Raw genomic sequence first — 21,463 nt, forward strand, 5'->3', positions numbered from 1 at the left:
CGAAAAAAAATGGGCTAACTTTACTGCTTATTTTTTTTTTTTTCAATTCATTACTGTATTTTTTTTTTTAAATTGCGTTTGAAAGACCGCTGCGCAAATACCGTGTGACATAAAATATTGCAACAATCACCATTTTATTCCCTAGGGTCTCTGCTAAAAAAATATATATAATGTTTGGGGGTTCTAAGTGATTTTATAGCAGAAAATACAGGATTTTTACTTGTAAGCAACAAGTGTCAGAAAAGATTTAGTCTTTAAATGGTTAAACTGAAAACTTCTACACGCGGAGTTCAGTCTATTGATAAAAAGAACCCGAAGAGATACAAATGTATCTTCTTATCGTACTTGGCAGGCTGCCCAGAGGAGGGGAGAATCCTCTCCACAGATAACTTAGGGAAACTTGCATTAACTTCTATTACAGAAGTCATTTGCAAGTCACGGCTGAAGTTATAATCGGCCTTTTTTATCAGCACAATCGGCCGATGCCGATTAAGTAAAAAACGCCAAATATCGGCCGATATATCGGCCGGCCGATATATCGGTCGACCTCTAGTAGGCACTAAAGGTGTAAACCAGGTGATGCACCAGCACCCCTAGTTTAAAAAGCTCCAGATATCAAAACCGATACTTTGCGGTGCGATTTTTGTCCATAAAAAATGAATGGACGCAAATCGCACTGCAAATAATCGCCTTGTGACTTGAACAGGAATGCAGTGCGATTCCTGTCCGAAATGTATGCAGTTTCCCTGCACGGCTCCTGTGTGAACCCAGGCTGAAATCACTATGACAAGCCTGGGTTCACACAGGATCGGTGGGAAACTGTATGCAATTCAGACCGGAATCGCACGGCATTCCTGTTCAAATCACATGCCATTTTTTGTAGTAAGATTTGCGCCTATTCATTATGTATAGGAAGTTTCACCAGCACAGCAGGATCTCCAAAATTGGGTCCAAAATTTTAATCACATAGCGACGTTTCGGAGCCACGCAGCACCCCTTCATCAGGCATGTGAGGTCACATGCCTGATGAAGGGGTCCTGTGTTGCTCCGAAATGTTGCTTCTATTTATTTTTTTGAGACTATGTGATTAAAATTTTAGACCCAATTTTGGAGATTCTGGTGTGCTGGTGACACTTCCTTCTCATGATTACAGTCGGTTCCAGCCGTTGGTCATTTCAGCACCCAATTTAATATGCAGCAGTTTGTGCAGGAACGTGTGCGTTGTGAGTACTGCATTGGATATTCATTATGTATAGACGCAAATCACATCGCAAAGTATTGGTACTCGGTTTTGGCGAGTACTTGACTGTAAGTATAAGTACTTGTACTCGCTGATAAAAAAAACGATATCGGTGCATCCCTGGTGTGAACGAGGCAAGGTGTTTTGTGATGCTGGATGTACCTTTTGTTTGCCATAAACTAATTGTTCTGGGTGCCCAGATGTCCAATGAAATGTAAAGGACTATTCTAAAATAAAGAATACAACTCTCCTTTTAGAAATAGTAATGGAAGTTATTACGTAAAATAGCGTCTTATTTTTCGGATGTAAAAAGAGTGGGAAGTCTTACACTCATGATTCAAAGGAAAGTCATTTTTCAAACTCTTTTCTCTTCCCTTCACATAGGTTACAAGCCGTGTGATCCACAGATCATCCGGGACCGTGTTGCCCACATGGAATTCTGCTATCAGGAACTGTGTCAACTGGCAGCTGAAAGACGTGCACGTTTGGAAGAGTCTCGGCGGCTTTGGAAGTTTTTCTGGGAGATGGCGGAAGAGGAAGGATGGATTAGAGAAAAAGAGCAGATCCTGTCATCCGATGACTATGGAAAGGATTTGACCAGTGTCATCCGTCTACTGTCCAAACATAAAGCTTTTGAAGATGAAATGAGCGGGCGAAGTGGTCACTTACTCCAGACCATCAAGGAAGGAGAGGAGATGATTGCAGAGGAGCATTTTGGATCTGAGAAGATCAGGGAACGAATCAAGGATATTCAGGAGCAATGGGCTAACCTTGAACAGCTGTCGGCCATTCGCAAGAAACACCTGGAAGAAACCTCAAGTTTCCACCAGTTCCAGGCAGATGCAGATGATATTGATGCTTGGATGTTGGACATCTTGAAGATTGTGTCCAGTAATGATGTTGGACATGATGAATTTTCTACTCAGTCTCTAGTCAAGAAACACAAAGATGTAGCTGAAGAAATTGGAAGTTACAGATCTACTATTGATGCTCTACATGAACAAGCTGCTGCCCTTCCCCAGGAACAGTTCGAATCTAATGAAGTGCAGAGCAGATTGTCAGGAATCGAGGAACGATACAAGGAACTGGCTGAGCTGACGCGACTTCGGAAACAGGCATTGCAGGACGCCCTCACGCTGTACAAAATGTTTAGTGAAGCTGACGCTTGTGAACTTTGGATTGTTGAGAAGGAGCAGTGGTTGAACCATCTGCAAATCCCTGAGAAGCTAGAAGACCTGGAGGTTGTTCAGCATAGGTAATCCATAGTTTCATCCCTGCCACTTGGTCTGTTCTGTGGATGGCCAGAATACAAGAATATGATTATCAACTGCACATATTATTATTTTTTTTTTCAGATTTGAAAGTCTAGAGCCAGAAATGAACAACCAGGCATCACGAGTGGCTGTCGTGAATCAGATTGCTCGTCAGTTGATTCACAGTGGACATCCGAGCGAGACTGAAATCAAAGCACAGCAAGAGAAACTGAACACAAGGTAAGCTTTGAAGTCCTCCCTAAAAAAACATATTTTTACATTTTCATGGATTGTAAAATAAACTTTCCCTTTAGTCTAGACTTTAGCGCCCGGTCACACTGTTTGCATTGGGCAGCCTTGCCCAACATGTAGACGAGGCAATTTGCCTTATGTTCTATGTTCTTATGATGTATAAATGGAGGACAGGCGGATGAATTATTGAAGGGGTTGTAAAGGCAGAAGGTTTTTTATCTTAATGCATTCTATGCATTAAGATAAAAAGCCTTCTGTATGCAGCATCCCCCCAAAACTTACCTGAGGTTCCTCTCTGTCCAGCGATGTCCACGAGCATCTCAGCCAGCCAAGATTCTCCTTCCTGATTGTCTGCGACACAGCAGCAGCGCCATTGGCTCCCGCTGCTGTCAATCAAAGTCATCTAGCCAATCAGGGGAGAGAGGGGGTGGGTCCGGGTCAGCCCTTTGTGTCTGAATGGACATAGGGAGCTGTGACTCGGCTCGGGTGCCCCCATAGCAAGTTGCTTGCTGTGGGGGCACTGAACAGGAGGGAGGGGCCAGGATCACAGAAGAGGGACCCGAGAAGGGGACGATCCAGGCTGCTCTGTGCAAATCCACTGAAACAGAGCAGGTAAGTTTTAAAATGTTTATTATTTTTATAGGAAAAAAAAAAACAAGACTTTACAATCACTTTAATTCATTGATTGTATTTCATTCATAGAAGCTATATTACCAGCTTCTGTGGATGGAGGAGGTGGGTGTAAAGTGCGGGCATAGTCAGGCACTCTTGATCAGTGCCTGTCACAAACAGCTCTGTTAACCCTCACTGCACAGGAAGATTATGGGCTGAGGGGTTATCGAAGGAGGAATATTTCAATGTACTTTCAGCAACTAGACTTCTAAACCCCACCAGTACCAAAGGATCCAGGTGATTTGGAATAATAAGTGAAATAACAAACTTCAGACCAAAACCTAATAAAAATCTTGCTCATGTTTTTCTGTTAGGTGGGGCCAGTTTAGAGAATTGGTCGACAGGACAAAAGATGCCCTCAGTTCAGCACTAAGTATTCAGAACTACCATCTTGAGTGCAATGAGACCAAGTCCTGGATTAGGGAAAAGACCAAAGTCATTGAGTCAACTCAAGACCTGGGCAACGACCTTGGTGGAGTCATGGCACTCCAGCGGAAGTTAACCGGTATGGAACGTGACTTGGCTGCCATTGAGGCCAAACTTACTGATCTGCAAAAAGAAGCAGAGAAACTGGAAGCTGAACATCCCGACCAAGCTCAGGCTATCATGAGCAGGCTTGCAGAGATTAATGAAGTATGGGAAGAAATGAAGACCACCCTGAAGAATAGAGAAGAGTCTCTTGGTGAAGCCAGCAAACTCCAACAATTCCTTCGTGACTTAGATGATTTTCAGTCCTGGTTATCGAGGACACAGACGGCCATTGCTTCCGAGGACATGCCAAATACGTTAGCAGAAGCAGAGAAGCTGCTTACTCAACACGAAAACATTAAAAATGAAATCAACAACTATGAAGAAGATTACCAGAAGATGAGGGACATGGGTGAGATGGTGACACAGGGACAGACAGATGCACAGTACATGTTCTTGCATCAACGTCTCCAGGCTCTTGACACTGGCTGGAATGAGCTTCACAAAATGTGGGAGAACAGGCAAAACCTTTTATCTCAGTCCCATGCCTACCAGCTCTTCCTAAGAGACACCAAGCAAGCAGAAGCTTTTCTTAATAACCAGGTATGTTGAGGGCAGGTATGAAAAAAAAATCGTATTTCTGAAAACTTTAACCTCAGTGTTGCCAAATTTTCTGCATATAAGTAAAGAAAAAACCTTTAGAGCAGCCTTTCTCCAACTTTTTAGCATGGAGGAACCCTGTGAAATAACTTTCCGGTCCCAGCGGATCCATTCTTATAAATACTGTATGTACAGCTCACAGTACATTAATGTGATGGTCGGTGCAAAAGAATGCTACATAACTGAAAGGCAGAAATTGTTCATCGCTCAAGAAACCCCTAGCAACCTCTGGAGGAACTTTTGCGTTCCATAGAACCCTGGTGGAGAAAGTCTGCTTTAGAGCATATGTTGGAAGTGAACATCTATGTTCAGGAAACAGTGGGGGAAAAAAAAGGTTAATAGGATGTATAATTTTTGCCTTCCGTTCAGCGTTTCCAAACATCACCAAACATTAACAGATCCTGGGTGAAGGCAGAGATGTTCTGTCTGTAACTGATGAACCTTTTGTCTCCAGTTACATCTGGTATGAAACAGGGCTTCATATATAAAGACTAGAGGAAAAGAAAGTGTAGGTGTTTTCCAATGCAGTCAGATGCCAACAGTAATTTTACTTTTGATTTCTTTTTGTATTTGTTTGCTATGAACAGCACCTCCGCATTTCTTTATTCAATGGTTGTATGGATCTGTTTTGGTGCAAAATAGTTTTTTTCTTGCAGTTGGTTTCTTTTTTGTAACACACTTATCTGTTGTGGGTGTTTCCACCCTACGTACATTTAAATGGTTCTAAAGTAGTGGAAGTAGTTTGATATATAGAGGTTGATTTACTAAAACTTGAGAGTGCAAAATCCTAGTGCAGCTCTGCGTGGAACCCAATCAGCATCTAGGTTTTTTTTTTGTTTTTTATTTCATCAAAGCTTAATTGAACAAGCTTCGATTAGAAGCTGATTGGCTACCATGCACAGCTGCATCAGATTTTGCACTCTTCAGTTTTAGTAAATCAACTCTATAGAGTACTCTATATATCAGGGATGTGCAATTAGTGGACCTCTGGCTGTTGCAAAACTACAAGTCTTATCATGCCTCTGCCTCTAGGTGTCATGCTTATGGCTGTCAGTCTTGCTATGCCTCATGGGACTTGTAGTTCTGGAACAGCCGGAGGTTCGCTAATTGCCTATCCCTGCTATAGAGCAACCCACTTCCACTTCTTAAGGCTTAATTCACACATATACGACTCCAAAGTTGCATCGACTGTGGAGTGCAACTTTGGATGCGTGCAACTTGGATATGACTTTGGCTTAGACCAGTAATAATGGACAACTGTTGCACTGTATAACATTCAGGTACAACTTTCGTGCAACTATTGAGGGTTAACATTGAAATCTATGGCCCTCAAGTTGCATGAAAGGTGGACCAAAATAGTGCATGTAACTAATTTGAAGTGGCTGCAACTTTGTCGCACATATATGAATGGTTGTCATTGGAAAAAAATGGGAAACGGCCTGTCATGCGTCTTTGATGTCCAAGTTGCACAAATGTGAATGGAGCCTTAGAACAATTTGAACATATTTTAATAGTTACTAATTGAATGCATAGTAATAGGTGGACTTTGGGAGAAACCAACATCCTATTTCAGAAGAGGCTGAGATAAACATTTTATTTCTAAGACCCTATATATCTACCCACTTCCACTTTCTTAGAACTATATAATCTGTTGTGAAACCGCTGACACTAATCCAGAGGTGTCCGAGGCTTCTTCGGCTTCCAAACTCCCCCTACACAGATGTCGTCAAAGCTGTCTGCTGATGAATAGTGACTCTGGTGACATTAGTGCAGGGAGAAGTAGCTGCAGGCTGAAGAAGCCTTCGACACTTCTGGGTAATGGCGGAAGTTCCATAGCTGATTGCTCAGAAATGGAGCAAAGATTGATGAAAGAAGGAGAACAACTGTAAGCACTTCTTTTTTTATTTTTACGGCACTTTGAGTGTGCCTATTTAGTTTTAGATAGTGACAGTGTCTATTTACCTGTAGGCCGTCTTCCAAACAGGAGGACAGTCTGGTCTTTGTACTTGAAGCATATCAACCCAGGGTTTATCGGCATCCCTTTAGATGCATGGTTCTCAAAGCTTGCTTACAGCTAGCTGGTTGTATTCGGTGTGATGAGCTCAGCTGAAAGGAGCTGGCGATCTCTGCGTTATGTTGCTCTTCTCTTTTATTATTATTTTTATTTTTGCTGACACATGTTTCATAAACAGGCACCATGTTTTGTATTGATATAATCATTTTAAGGGTCTCAAAACACCCAGATATAGTGGAACAGCACCACATAAAACTTCTTTTTTTTATCTTTCCACAAAGGAATATGTCTTGGCACACACTGAAATGCCCAATACCTTGGAAGCAGCTGAAGCCGCCATAAAGAAACAAGAAGACTTCATGACCACAATGGATGCCAGTGAAGAGAAGATTAACGCAGTTGTAGATACCGGCAGAAGACTAGTCAAGGACGGCAACATCAACTCTGATAAAATCGAAGAAAAAGTTGATTCTATTGACAGCAGGTTTGGATAAATTGCTGTTTTTTGGGGGGTTTTTCTATTCACAGTGTTCTGCAGTATGATGTTAATTGGCTTCGTCAATTTGCCAGTATGTTTTTTTTTTTTTAGTAGTATAAATGACCTCAAAAGATGGGATTTTATGGACAATAAAAAGTATGCATGGATTATGCAAAAATATGTATTTGTAGAAAAATTATTAAAAAATATCACATGTTGAAAAACACATCATTGAAACATTGTAAACATGACACATTAAACAAATAAAAAATCTGCAATGTCATGTTTACAATGTTTCAGTGATTTTTTGTTTTTCAACATAAGAGATTTTTTTATAATTTTTCTACGGATAGACATATTTTTGCTTAATCCATGCATACTTTTTATTTCCTATTAAAATCCCATCTTTTGAAGTTATACATTACTAAGGGATGGTGGCAAATCACATGTGTGGCCTCACGAATCATCACTATCATCGTTTTTTTAGCAGAAAACTTTTTATGGATTTGGCATATTATTTTTTATGGGTCTAAGCATACACCTGCTTTAGAGATCAGTAAGCTTGCACTGCCCACAGATCTGTAACATAAAAATAGGAATATATGCATCTGAGGTACTGCATGTGGATTGTATTTTACACTATCCGCATATAAACTTGTGCCAACACCATTACTGTACTCTATTAGGGAAGCCTGCATCTTGACAATGGAGGATGCTAAGCAGCAATAGCTATCTGAACCCTAGCAACTGGGGATGCTAGGCAGCAATAGTCATCTGCATCCTAGCAATGGGGGATCATAGGTGGCAATAGCCCCCTGCGTCCTACCAACCAATAGGCTGTATTAATGCTTTGCACTTGCACACCTGTAAATGTTGCTCAAAAGATACATGCAGTGGCGTCTCCAGCTTTCAAATTTAGGGGGGGCACATGGGGGGACAGGGACAAAAGTAGGGGGCAACTATAAAATGCGCATATATATATATATATATATATATATATATATATATATATATATATATATATATATATATATATATATATATATATATCCTGGGGCCCTTTACTACGACCCCACAACGGGCCCTTTCACATGTTCTGCAGTGAGCTCCCTTCCTACTGTATTGGGGTCCCCCAGGGTGGCAGAAAACAAGAGATATATGTCACCAGCATATCAAGAAAATATAAGGATCCAAAGCAGTGGGAGAATTATCAGGGTCGCAAAGGTTGTCTTGCCTCCGGGCCCTGGTGTTCTGCCACTGTGGGGTTCCCCAGCCTCCTCTTGCTGTCCTGCCCCTGCTATTGACAGCGCTGGTCTGGCATCTCTTGGAATTTACAGGCTGGTCCTCCTGTCCTAAGGACGGGAGAAATCAGTCTGTTTTTTCAGTAACTGAAAGTCCTGGTGGAGTCCTTCCTGCAACTCGCTCTTCTCCCTGCCAATGAGGATGCAGGTGAAGGAGCAGATCAGGCGGCCGTGGTTGTGTGAACGCTCGCATTATGCAGTGTCAGCGAGCAGGGGAGGGGGGAGGAATCACCCGCAGGAGCTGACTGGGGACTCTCTCCCTCTTAGACATTGATTTTTTGTAAAAAAAAAAAAAAAATTTTTTTGGGGGGGGGGCACATGGTGGGGCACAGCATAATGTTGGGGGGGTCAGGGCCCCCTCTGGCCCCCCCCCCCCCTAGGGTCGCCATTGGATACATGCTTACAGAGCGCTTTTTTTTTTTTTTTTCTCAGGAATGCTAATTTTTTTCAGTTTTATACCTGTTTTTTTTTTTTTTTTTTTTTTTTTTTTTCCTTTTTAATCTATTATAATTTTATTGGAAACTTTGATTAAAAAAAAAAAAAGTGACATTTATTTAGCATAAGAAATAGAATATACATTTAAATGTAAGGTGCAACAGGCACCAATCAGAAAGATAGAACATTTGACATACCCATCATAAATACAAGCTATAACAGGTCATATTGCCAATGAGAGGCCAGAAACCGATCTGATAGGGTTTATTGCGTCTGAATGTTGGGTTAGTAGCTCATTTATAGAGTGTGGCAGGGAGTGTGACATGGTGCAACACGGAGAGACGTAAAATCAATCAAAGTGAGAGTGAAGGGCAGCGGCACTGGATACATCAGAGACTTTTTTTAAAGGTTTTAAATTTCATGTGTTAAAAGATCTGCTTAAATCCAAAAAGTTAAAATTTAAGCAGGACTTTTAATTAAAGCCTTTAATTTGTATTTTTTGTATTTTTAAGGCATCAGAGAAATCGGGAGGCAGCAAATGATCTTTTGACTCGACTGAAGGACAACAGAGAGATGCAGAAGTTTCTGCAGGATTGTCAAGAGGTATGTGCGGTGCAGATGAGGTGGCCAGAATGAGATGAACGCTGTAAATGGGATAATTTTTAACACTTCAGAGGGTCTTGCAAGGTGTATAGTGGCATTTTATAATGCTCACCTTGTACTTCTTATAACAGAGATTGAAGTGAACCTGCGTTGACTTTAAATGCCCTAAAGTGTCATCAGATGTAAAATGTAGACATCTAGAAGTTCCTCTATAAAAGATCACATAATCTTTTAGAGCAGGGTTGGGCAAGCATTGGCTCTTCGGGTGTTGCGAAACCCCATCATGGCTTTAGGAGTCCCTGTTATATCGTTTCCTGGGAGTCTCAGGATCAGACATTCTATATTGCCAATCCCCAGGAGTTTAGAAGCCCCTACTGCTGTCTCATTATTTGTCCATAACAAGCAAACGCTTTCCCCCCCTCCTGAACGATACCAGGCCACATGCCCTCAACATGGGGCATGTGGCCCCATTCCAAAGCACCTTGTTCCTATGTTGATGAGGAAAAAGGGCCTCTCCCCCACAACCTTGGGCGGTGGTTGGGGGGGGTCTGCAGGCTTATCAGAATCTCTAACGCCCCTTTATCAAGGACACCCCTAGATCAGCCCCCCATGTGAATGAGTATGGGGTACATAATACCCCTACTCATTCACCAAAAAAGTGCTCAAAGTATATAAACACACATACACAGTTTTTGACAAGTTCAAAAATAAAAAATAAATGCCCCTTGGGGTAGATCCATTGCCAATCACGATGAACACCGCTCTGCCGACCCACAAAACAAAGAGCTTCACACCTGACGCTGACTCCTGCTGAATGACAGCTCCACCTCCTCCCGCCGCTAAATAACACCCGATGACATCACCATGCAACTTCCTCCTCCTTATGACATCACTGACCGGGCATGCTGCAGCAGATGAGTCTTGGTTAAGGATGCAGCGGCCACCCGCACCTTAACAATCATGGCAGTTACTGGTTAAGGATGCCGGTGGCTGCCCACTCCTTAACAACCAGTTAAAATCAAATTCAAACCTTAACCATCGCATGCCGGGACCACTACTTAATTACTGCATGCATATATTTATTTCCTTTTTGTGAATTGACTTTTACGCTGTTTTATGCGGTATTTACCGATCATTTTTGCTTTATGCGGTAAATACCTCATAAAGCAATAGCGAATTGACATTTTCAGGATCGCATGCGATATTTGGGAAAACTCCTAAATACCACATGCAATCTGCTTATGTGAATGGAGCCCACAGTTTGATAGTTCCTGGCCTCTGTTTATGATCGGTAGCCAGCAGGATGGCCCAACCCCCCTCCCCCCCGCCCCCGATCTTGTGACCACTGTGACATCCACTTAGCAATCATGTCATTGGGAAGTCTGTCCCGCCACCTGGCAATAAAACTTAATTAAGGTTATCCAATCCCTTCACCAAGTGAAGATGCCACCACCACTATAGGATGGACTCTTACCAGAGAGCCTGGACCCTTTATTAGGAAGAGCCTGTTTGACCCTTCGTAATAAAGGGTCCAGGCTCTCTGGTAAGAGTTCAACCTATTGTGGTGGTGGCGTGTTCACTTGGTGAAGGGATTGGATAACCTTATCCACGGTTGAATCATGGAGTTTGCCATTTGACCATTATGGTCCATTTTAGAGACTAATTTTTCTGGAGTGTTTTTATTTATATTTTTTTTTCAGTATTTTTAATATCAATCATTGTAGCGCAACACGCCTTTATTTTGTTTCTTGTTTTTTGTGGTAATATCTCACATTTGTGATGCTGCTTTTTTTCACACTGAATAATCTTTTCACATGCACAGTATTTTATTTTTGTATTTATTAATAAAACTTAAACGGCCTTCTCGGCAGGAAGTGGTTAATGTGTGTAGGAATATCTAGCCCAATTTGTATACTGCAGTGTTCTTGGCATATAAATGTTCTGTCTTTATAAATCTACAAATCTTTGATGTGGACTGTCATCGTGCATGCTTTCTTTCTTGGACATTCCTCATTATCTTTGTATTAATGATGCATGGAGACTACATGCCTCATGCATTTATTAATGGGCTCTGGTAGAAGATAAAAGTGACGTTCCTAAGCTGACATTGTCACCAACACAGCTGGGGATGTTTGGGAACCAGACCCACCTCAGCCAGTTTTCCCCTCTCCTCAATCACTATATTACTCTGTGATTACCGATGCCCCTTCATTTGTCATGGCATTAAATACTGCAGTGCTAGCAATCAGCAGTTCCCATGTAAGAGAAATAGGTATTTTATTGCCGTTCATAAAGCAATGTGTAGTAAACCGGACCCCGAGTTCATAGAAGAGTACAGATGATTTGCTCCATATGCTTTTCATTTTTTTTTTTTTATGGATTTAATATGCTCCAGATGTTTCAGACAGTAATTTGTTTTAACCTGGCATGTATCTTATGAGTAATAATGCTCTCTCTCCTCGTCTTCCAGCTGTCCCTCTGGATTAATGAGAAAATGCTCACTGCTCGGGATATGTCGTATGATGAAGCCAGAAACTTGCACAGTAAATGGCTAAAGCACCAAGCTTTTATGGCAGAACTGGCATCCAACAAGGAATGGCTGGACAAAATAGAGAAGGTGATGCGCTCAAAATACGTCAGTGGTGCTGGAAAGATTTCATCTCGAGTTAGCAGCAAGATGGGGATTACATATGTTGGCACATGTATGATGTTGAGGCGAGAATATTGTGCATCCAGACTCTTAAAGCTGCGCTCCATTTAAAACTGAAAATTAAGCTTTAAAGTGCAACAAGGGAGCACAACCTATCCAAACCAGGGATTCTGAGTTCCATCTGAGTACCAGGCATCAATAGATCCATAGATCCTTGAGCTCAGAACTGCCCATAGATCACTGAGCACAGAACTGCCCATAGATCACTGAGCACAGAACTGCCCATAGATCACTGAGCACAGAACTGCCCATAGATCACTGAGCACAGAACTGCCCATAGATCACTGAGCTCAGAACTGCCCATAGATCACTGAGCTCAGAACTGCTCATAGATCCTTGAGCTCAGAACTGCCCATAGATCCTTGAGCTCAGAACTGCCCATAGATCCTTGAGCTCAGAACTGCCCATAGATCCTTGAGCTCAGAACTGCCCATAGATCCTTGAGCTCAGAACTGCCCATAGATCCTTGAGCTCAGAACTGCCCATAGATCCTTGAGCACGGAACTGCCCATAGATCCTTGAGCACGGAACTGCCCATAGATCCTTGAGCACAGAACTGCCCATAGATCCTTGAGCACAGAACTGCCCATAGATCCTTGAGCACAGAACTGCCCATAGATCCTTGAGCACAGAACTGCCCATAGATCCTTGAGCACAGAACTGCCCATAGATCCTTGAGCACAGAACTGCCCATAGATCCTTGAGCACAGAACTGCCCATAGATCCTTGAGCACAGAACTGCCCATAGATCCTTGAGCACAGAACTGCCCATAGATCCTTGAGCACAGAACTGCCCATGGATCACTGAGCACAGAACTGCCCATGGATCACTGAGCTCAGAACTGCCCATGGATCACTGAGCTCAGAACTGCCCATGGATCACTGAGCTCAGAACTGCCCATGGATCACTGAGCTCAGAACTGCCCATGGATCCTTGAGCTCAGAACTGCCCATGGATCCTTGAGCTCAGAACTGCCCATGGATCCTTGAGCTCAGAAGCAGGGATCCCTGTGGTCTGGATAACGTAAGTGTACCCAGAAACACTTACCTTAAAGCGGAGTTCCACCCATTTGTCCCACGGTCACGTGATGCGGCCGCCCAAAACCTCGCTTCTCTCCCCCTCCTCTCTGCGGCGCCGGCACTACACGTTCTGAATGGCCGGGCAATCTTCTGGGACCTGTGATGTGTCCCAGAAGATTGCAGGGAGGGGGGAGAGGTGAACCTCCGCTCAGCGGCACCAGCAGAGGAAGTGGGAGCTGGGTACCTGTGAAAACTAGGTAACCGCTCCCCCCAAAAAAATGACATGCCAAATGTGGCATGTCAGGGGGTCACAAGTACTTAAAGCAGAAGTTTGATTTTTTTTTTTTTTTGGGGGGTTGAACTCCTTTTTAAAGTGCAGTTTGAGTGTGAACCAGCAGGTGAGAAGGGACAATCTGAGGCCAATGTGCCTAATGTGAGTGCACCCTTAGAGAGTCAGAAGGCAGTGTAGCATTAAAAGAAAAGTGTGGGATTTTCAAAATAATAACCATTTTATATTCACCAAGGTCTCCCGCTGCCTCAAAGACCCAGAACCGAGCGATCAAAGACTTCTGATCTCTGTGTTCATTGAGCAGACTGTTGGTCACTGGCTGTTGGTCACTGGCTTTCTGCTCTGCCCCTCCAGCGCTTACCGGCACGCCGGGTTGTGCAGAGAGCGGTGTGCTGAGAGGCTGAGCATCTGGGAGGACCACGACATTAAAAATGTAATTCTTTTAGAGCCTGGAACAGCTAATCAGCGTCAGGCGACAGCGCCCTACTTCTCCTTTAAATCATAAGCGGCCGACCCAACCTAGCAGTATATATGAGTAGTAGGGAGAACTGAATGGAATTCCTGCCTTTTTAAGTTGTTTCTCTGTGGAGGTAAGCTTCTAAGGTATTCTGCCATCATTCAAATTTTTAAAGCTTGAGCCAAGACCTGTGGGACCACCGTGGAAGCAGAGAATCACTGTAGTAGTTGCTTCTACAGTAGTCAAAGAAACAAGATATACCTGTGCTCAAATCCCAATAGCTGGACATGCGTATAATCTGAGGTGCTAAAGCAGTGATGTCGAACCTTGGTACCCCAGATGTTTTGGAACTACATTTCCCATGATGCTCATATACTCTGCAGTGTAGTTGAGCATCATGGGAAATGTAGTTCCAAAACATCTGGGGTGCCAAGGTTTGCCACCCCTGTGCTAAAGGTGTGTGACCACATGTTAACACTAGAAATTCTGGATAACCGTCTGCACATTGCAGGGTATAGCAGTGTGCAAAGGCTTATCTAGAATTTCTACTGTTAACATGTGGTCTAGCAAACTTTGCAATGAAAAACAGGGATTTTTAGTTCTCTAATATTGCAATACATATTTAAGCTGACCATTTGCATCACAGTAATCCCGCTTATGACCATACTCGTACTCTGCCACTGCAAATGTTACGGTGGACACAATGCCAACATGGGGCAAACAGACACAAAATTGGGAGAGCCCTTGAGAGACTGCTAAGAGCCATGTAAAGCACTGGGGAAGCTTTATTGTACAAAACACTTTACGGGTATAACACTTCTTTTGTGTACTTTAGAAATGCGCTGAAATTTCGGCAGCGGAGAATGGTGTTATCGGCATTTTATCAATAGGAGAAAATGGGTGGCGATAATGGCACCGAAAATGCATGCGATTTTACTGTCCTTATGGTTTGTTTTTCATAGGTCAGATGACTCAAAAACCGCACCAAAAACGTAACACTGGTGCGTTATTGGTGCGTATTCAATGCATTTCAACAGAGAGGTGCGTTTTGTTTTTAACTGACCAAAAATGCAGCAAACAAGATTTTTAACACCACAATGGAAGTGCAACGGACCAATGTGAAGACATACATAGTATTTAAAGGAATACATTTTTCTTGAGCTTTTTTTGTGCTAAAGGTGCCGATTATTGCCGACAATAAATTCATATTCATTTAAAATCATGATATTAAAAAGTCGAAATGTAAAACAATTACATATTAAAAAAACTGCTGCGTTTTATTTATTTATTTATATATATATATATATATATATATACACACACACACATACACACACACACACACACACACACACACACACACACACACACACACACACACACACACCTATACATTTTTATTTATTTATTTTTTTAAACTGTTGGTTTTGGTTTTCGGCCAAGTGCATCCTGAATTTTCGGTTTCGGCACCAAAATTTCCATTCGGCGCACCTGCTAAAATAATTTTGTGCTCCACTTTGCAAGCAGTAAAAGACAAACCACAAGACTGTACAAAATATAGGTTTGTGTCATTGTCATACTTGTTTTTTTATCCTTTATTTTTCACATTTAGACAGCGACAGACTTTAACTTTCCTGGAATTACGTCTTTCCACTAAAAAGTTTCATGGCCAATTCTGAGTATTCTTGTCCTGTGTTGTAGGAAGGAAACCAGTTGATGGTGGAAAAGCCAGAAACGGCGCCCATAGTGAAGGAGAAGATGACAGGCCTGCATGAAATGTGGGAAGAGCTGGAAACCACAACGCAGACAAAGGCCCAGAGACTTTTCGATGCCAACAAAGCTGAACTGTTCACCCAGAGCTGTGCAGATCTGGACAAGTGGCTTCATGGACTGGAGAGTCAGATTCAGTCTGATGACTATGGCAAGGATCTCACCAGTGTGAACATCCTGCTGAAGAAGCAGCAGGTGAGTGATTGGCTGATAAGAGCGTAATGGTAAGGATCGGTTATCTGTGCCATTTCATGTGCTTCTCCACATACAGCTCTTATTTCCAGATGGTACATCTCCCCTTATATTTAGGGCCCATTTCTCCACAAGTTTTAAATACCTGAAATAAAAAAAAAATTGAAATAAATACACTGATATACTTCACATCTGTACGTTGTGGTGTACTGGTGTATTTTTGTTACTGTCATGCATTGGTGTGCCTTTCAGAATGAATTGCAGCATACTGTAATGTACATACAATAAATCCCTGCATTGCAGGAACTGCACATTACCGAAACGTAAAAGTGTACCCTTACACAGCCTTTGCTGATATCTCTAAAAAGAGCAAAAAACACACAAAAAAGGCAACAAAAAAAAAATGCACTCACATTTATTTGAAGGATGAAAAAACTTGACATCCACTGTGAAATGTCATGTTTTTAACCTTCAAATAAATGAGTGCATTTTTGAAAATGTTATTGCCGTCTTTCTGATATATCTACACTTACATGGCATTGCTCCGTGTGTTTTTTGCTCTTTTTACAGATACTAAGTGAATCCATCGCTCCACATGGCAGTTGCAACCACTATCTGTAATTTTACACAGTCTGTTTAGTGACTTCCATTGACTCCAACCTTTGTGACCTTTTTATAGATTTTTAATTCTTGTGACTCTCCTATGGGACTTTTTTTTTTTTTTATATCACCTCCCACAGCCATTCACACATTCACCCTATTCCATTAACCACCCTAGTGCCATATAATCACCCCCACAATTGCTGAGGTCTCTGTTACGCTGATCCAATGGCTTTGAATTTTCACAAAACCAGAGCAAGTTATGCAATCAAAAGTTCCGCAATCTTGCTTCACTGGATGCATACTTGTTCAGGGGTCACAAACTCATGACAGGCAGGCAACTAATATTTTCGGAGTCAGCAGTGGTTCCCTACATTTGTCTTCTAGCACAGACTTTCTTTCGACAAAAGATCAAGAATGTATAATAGAAACCTTCAACAAAATACCAAGAATCTTAGTACTGGGAATAGTAGTAACCTCGTTATTTTGCCCCAGACCTGTTCTCGGTTGCTTATCTGCTTAGCAGCAACTAGAAATGGTTTGTGAGTGGACATAACTGGTTTTGCTAGTTAAATGCAAATTTCTCAGAGGAGTCCTCAGCCCGCAGTCCCCTTTTTTTCTTTTTTTTTTTTTTTCTCCAATGACAAGTTTTACAGGAAACTGGGCTCTATGCATGACCTGTAGCTATCCACATAATTAGAAAGAGCGAACTCATAAATGCAAGATTTTTGGTGATCCCAGAAAGTGTGAGAGGTTTAGAAATGATAGAAGAATGACTTTTTTTAGTAACATTACTTGACTCCTTCTATTTTTTTTTAAATAAAGTCCCATCAGTTCCTGAAGTAGTAGGTCCTGGGAGACTAGAACCATGGTTGGACCATATCTCAACTGTTTGCTCATCTGGCTCTGTGATCTTCATGGTCTCCCAAGTTCTGCATAGCTGAAATAATAAAGATAAGTGGACATTTCATTTGGTGAATGGGCTAATGCCCCCCTTTTCTCTGAAGACTTGCATAAGACGCTTTAAAAAAAAAGAGCCTCTTGCACCCCAATGGCGTACGTGCAGGGGTGGCCATTGCCAGCGGCTTCATACTCCAGGGGACCCGAGTGTTCCCCCTGTACAAACTGGATAGGAGGGCGGCGGCATGTAGATGAACCGATTTCTCAATGTAGCCGCTGAATGCCCGCTTCTCCTCTCCCTCCCATAGACATTCAGCGACTGCAGGAGGGAAATGGAAGGCATCGGTTCCTATACATGCCTTGTTTCCACCTCCCGCCAGCTGCTGCGGGGGATCTGTCAGATTTGAGAGCGGGGAAAGGGCTGGTAAATGTAATTTACTGGTTCCTTCCTGGTCTTGATGAATACAGTCAATGCTGTGGTTTTTTTTTTGTTTTTGTTTTTTTTATCTCCTCTATAGTCCTTAGTGCCAGTTCACACTGGGGCGACCTGTCAGACGACTTAGCTGCCTGACAAGTCGCGCTCTATGCAGTGCAATAGAACCGTTCTAATAGGAGCAACTCAAGTCGCTCCGACTTAGAAAAAGGTTCCTGTACTACTTTGGGGTGACTTCGGAATGGCTTGCATTGACTTCTATTAAAGAAGTCGTTTGCAAGCCACACTGAGGTCATGCTGTGTGTGGCGGCTTCAAAGTCGGACGACTTGGAAGCCGCCCCAGTGTGAACCAGCCCTTAGTGTGAGATATTTGTAACACGCACAAACTACAAACTAGGGTTTGCAACCCAGTATTCGTGCCTCTAGTGTGAAAACAGAGCTGGTTCCAATAACTCTTCCTAAGACATCATTATTCCATTCGCCTCAACTATCAATTACTTACTCCCGGGAGCAGTGCTCTTTAACAATGGAATGACCAGGGATACAGGTGCCAGCTCAGGGACAGACAGCCAAGGATCACGCAGCTTATAGAATTTTTGAGGGGTACACCTGTGCTGAAAAATGAAACATTCTTGGCTCAGTGAGATTTGAGTGAAAAATCAAAGGAGCAGGGTGGAAAATTGCCAGATGAACAGTGGCTGCATCCAATCAGATGCCGTAAACAAGCCCGCAGGGGGCATTCCTCCATCATCCTGCGTGTATAGGGCTAACAAGTTATTTCTCTTCTTGGGCTACTTTCTCACTGATCAGCCACAAAAAACGCGAAAGTCGCATTTTTTGCTGCAATTTAACTGTTTGTGGTGCGTTTTTTTTTTTAAGGACATGTGGCTGAAAAAACACACCAAAAAACACATTGTAGATGCATTTTTGCCTCATTTTTTCAGTGTTTTCTATCGCTTTCATTAGGGAGGTGCGTTTTTGGTGCTGTTTTTTTTTTAACTGACCAACATACTCCAAAAATGCAGCAAGCAGTATTTTTTACACCGCAACGGAAGCGCAACGCCCCAGTGTGAACATATACATAGAACTTTTAAGAGGAAGCATTTTTTCTTGAGGTTTTCTTTTAAGCGCAAAAGAGTAAAACTCCTCAGTGTGAAAGCAGAGCCCTACCAAAAAAACTCCACTTGTTTGCCTCCTCCGCTGCCACATTTGGCACTTTTCAGGGGGGAGCGAGTACCTGGTTTTGACAGGTACCCGCTCCCACTTGAGGCTGACTTCGCCATGGCAAAGTCAGCCAGATTTTCGACCCCCTTCCTCCTTCACCCGCCGCCGGGCCATTCGCGCAGCGCAGTAGGGAACCGGTTGTGAAGACGCAAGGCTTCGCTGCCTTTTTCCCTTTAGCTGAAATGGCGACGTCATCACCAGAGAGCTGATTGAAAAATCGGCTCTGGTGAAGAGACCGCTGGATTCGTGGACAGGAAAGTGTCCTAATATTAAAAGTCAGCAGCTACTGTTTTTTTGTAGCTGCTAAATTTTTAATTTTTTCTGAAGGAGCCTGGAGCTCTGCTTTAAGCCTGCAGGGCTGAGTGAGTAAAATCTACACCTTGTACGGCTAGCTGTACTCTTTCTTACATTGGGCTCGGAGCGTGTGGCTTCAGAGAAGCACATGATTGACAGTTGCTTGGGTTGTGTAGTGCACTTGTTCTATCGCAGTCTTCGGTTCCCATACAGCAGCTCCCAAATGAACAAAGTGCCATAAATGGCACTTGCATGCACTTATGGCACTTGCACATTGCAGAGAGCAACGTGGGCCATTGCCCTCTGTAGGGACCTTCTGGGTCTCCAGATCTGCTGATTACATTAACGTGGGCCTTTTACTTCCATCAAATATCAAAGGACTTCTAAAATCTTCCATCACAAGAGGATGCCAGGCACAGTACACATAACAACACTTGCAGCATATTTGGAAATCTTTCAGTGACCCATAGGCAAACCCAGCAATTGGACTCTAATGACTTGGAGCTTTAATTCATTAGCGATCAGAAATAGCCAGGGACAAAGGGGAGCGTGTAATTCAGGCTGTCCTCCCACGCAGCCCCTGCCAGTTATAGGCTCTATGCGGCTTCTGTTTGCACATTTATTGTGCTGAAGTCTCAGACAGCTTGTGCCGGAATGTGATCTTTCAAATGTCAGCCAGTGAAAGGACTATGAAGAGGCATTGAGTGGGCACTGTACCCGGGAAAGAAGTCATTCACACAGAGCCTTTCTTTTCCTCTCTGTCACTCTCTCCCCGAGCGCAGCGTTACATTTAGTGCAGACGAGAGCCAGATTTGTGCAGCCAGGACTGGCTAGAAAATCTACTGAATCCCTCCAGGGACAAAGGCTCCATATGACATTGAAATCCCATGTGCAAATCATTAGGTCCATTTATGTATGTCACATATGCCAAGCATCCCACCGCACAGCACCCTCTGCTTGTGACATAACACACTGCAAGTTTATTATTTTTTATTTTTTTTTTTTATTTTTAATTATCCTTTTATTATCCTCATTATACAGGATTTATATAGCGCCGACAGTTTATGCAGAGCTTTACAACATGAGGGTAGACCGTATAATCACAATACAATTTAATAGCGTAGATCTCTTTTAGCAAATGATATTTCATAATTTGTAATCTTAACTGAACACAGAGCAAATCACATGGCAAGTTGTTTTAAAGAAGAATACTTTTTTTGTCTTGAACTTACGGCCAGTTTACCAGTCTGTCTACTTGCCTGTCTGAGGCAGTCACTGTTGGGGTATTAGGGCGGCACAGTGGTGTAGTGGGTAGCACTTTCGCCTAGCAGTAAGAAGGGTCCCTGGTTCGAATCCCAACCATGACACTACCTGCCTGGAGTTTGCATGTTCTCCCTGTGCCTGTGTGGGTTTCCTCCGGGTACTCCGGTTTCCTCCCACACTCCAAAAGACATGCTGATAGGTTAATTGGATCCTGTCTAAAAATTGTCCCTAGTATGTATGAATGTGAGTTAGGGACCTTAGATTGTAAGCTCCTTGCAGGTAGGGACTGATGTGAATGTACAATGTATATGTAAAGTGCTGCGTAAATTGACGGCGCTCTATGAATAACTGAAATAAATAAAATAAATATTCAACAGCCGTGGGGAGATCCCTCCATCCAGGCTACCTAGTGTGGATTGGGGGAATTGATTGATTTCTCCCTCGCCCTGTGGGAAATCTACACACATGGCTAGCCTTGGGGCCCTTTCACACCATAAACTGCACGTTTTTGACTGCATGTTTACATGCGTTTTGAAGTGCACTTGAATGCATTTTGCGTTGTTTGCAGTTCATTTTTCTATATGTTTCTGGGCTTGGCTTTCTTGGCTTAAAGGGGCACGGTGCGAAAAAAAGGCAGCATGTTCAATTTTTTTTTTACTTTGCTGCACTGCAATGATATGAGCTATGCCCACAGAATTGCCTTGATTTTCGGCTGTCTATGCAGTTGGAGTGCAGTTTAAAAAGGCAGCCAACTGTGTTCGGTGTGAAAGAGCCTTTAGGTAGCTACACAGTAAGGGCTCTTTCACACCAAATGCAGTGGGAAACAGTTGGATGCATTTTTGGCTGCACTCCAACTGCATAGACGGTGCAAAACCCAGACTATCCTATGGGCATAGTTCACACCATTGCAGTGCAGTAAAGTGCAGCATGCAGCA

The 21,463-nt window shown here is 42.8% G+C and overlaps 1 protein-coding gene across 5 annotated transcripts in view; it reads left to right on the plus strand.

Annotated features, from left to right (window-relative positions):
* Positions 1–21,463, plus strand: part of SPTBN1 (spectrin beta, non-erythrocytic 1) — a 298,156-nt gene that overhangs the window by 210,679 nt on the left and 66,014 nt on the right. For all 5 annotated transcript variants that reach the window (XM_073628569.1, XM_073628572.1, XM_073628573.1 and 2 more), the window contains 7 exons: positions 1,625–2,495; positions 2,596–2,733; positions 3,732–4,488; positions 6,841–7,043; positions 9,286–9,376; positions 11,847–11,993; positions 15,554–15,817. In XM_073628569.1, coding sequence (XP_073484670.1) covers positions 1,625–2,495; positions 2,596–2,733; positions 3,732–4,488; positions 6,841–7,043; positions 9,286–9,376; positions 11,847–11,993; positions 15,554–15,817 — 2,471 coding nt within the window. The remainder of the gene's footprint in view (positions 1–1,624; positions 2,496–2,595; positions 2,734–3,731; positions 4,489–6,840; positions 7,044–9,285; positions 9,377–11,846; positions 11,994–15,553; positions 15,818–21,463) is intronic.

This window comes from Aquarana catesbeiana, linkage group LG04 (assembly GCF_042186555.1).
Source record: "Aquarana catesbeiana isolate 2022-GZ linkage group LG04, ASM4218655v1, whole genome shotgun sequence".
Classification (NCBI taxonomy): Eukaryota; Metazoa; Chordata; class Amphibia; order Anura; family Ranidae; genus Aquarana; species Aquarana catesbeiana.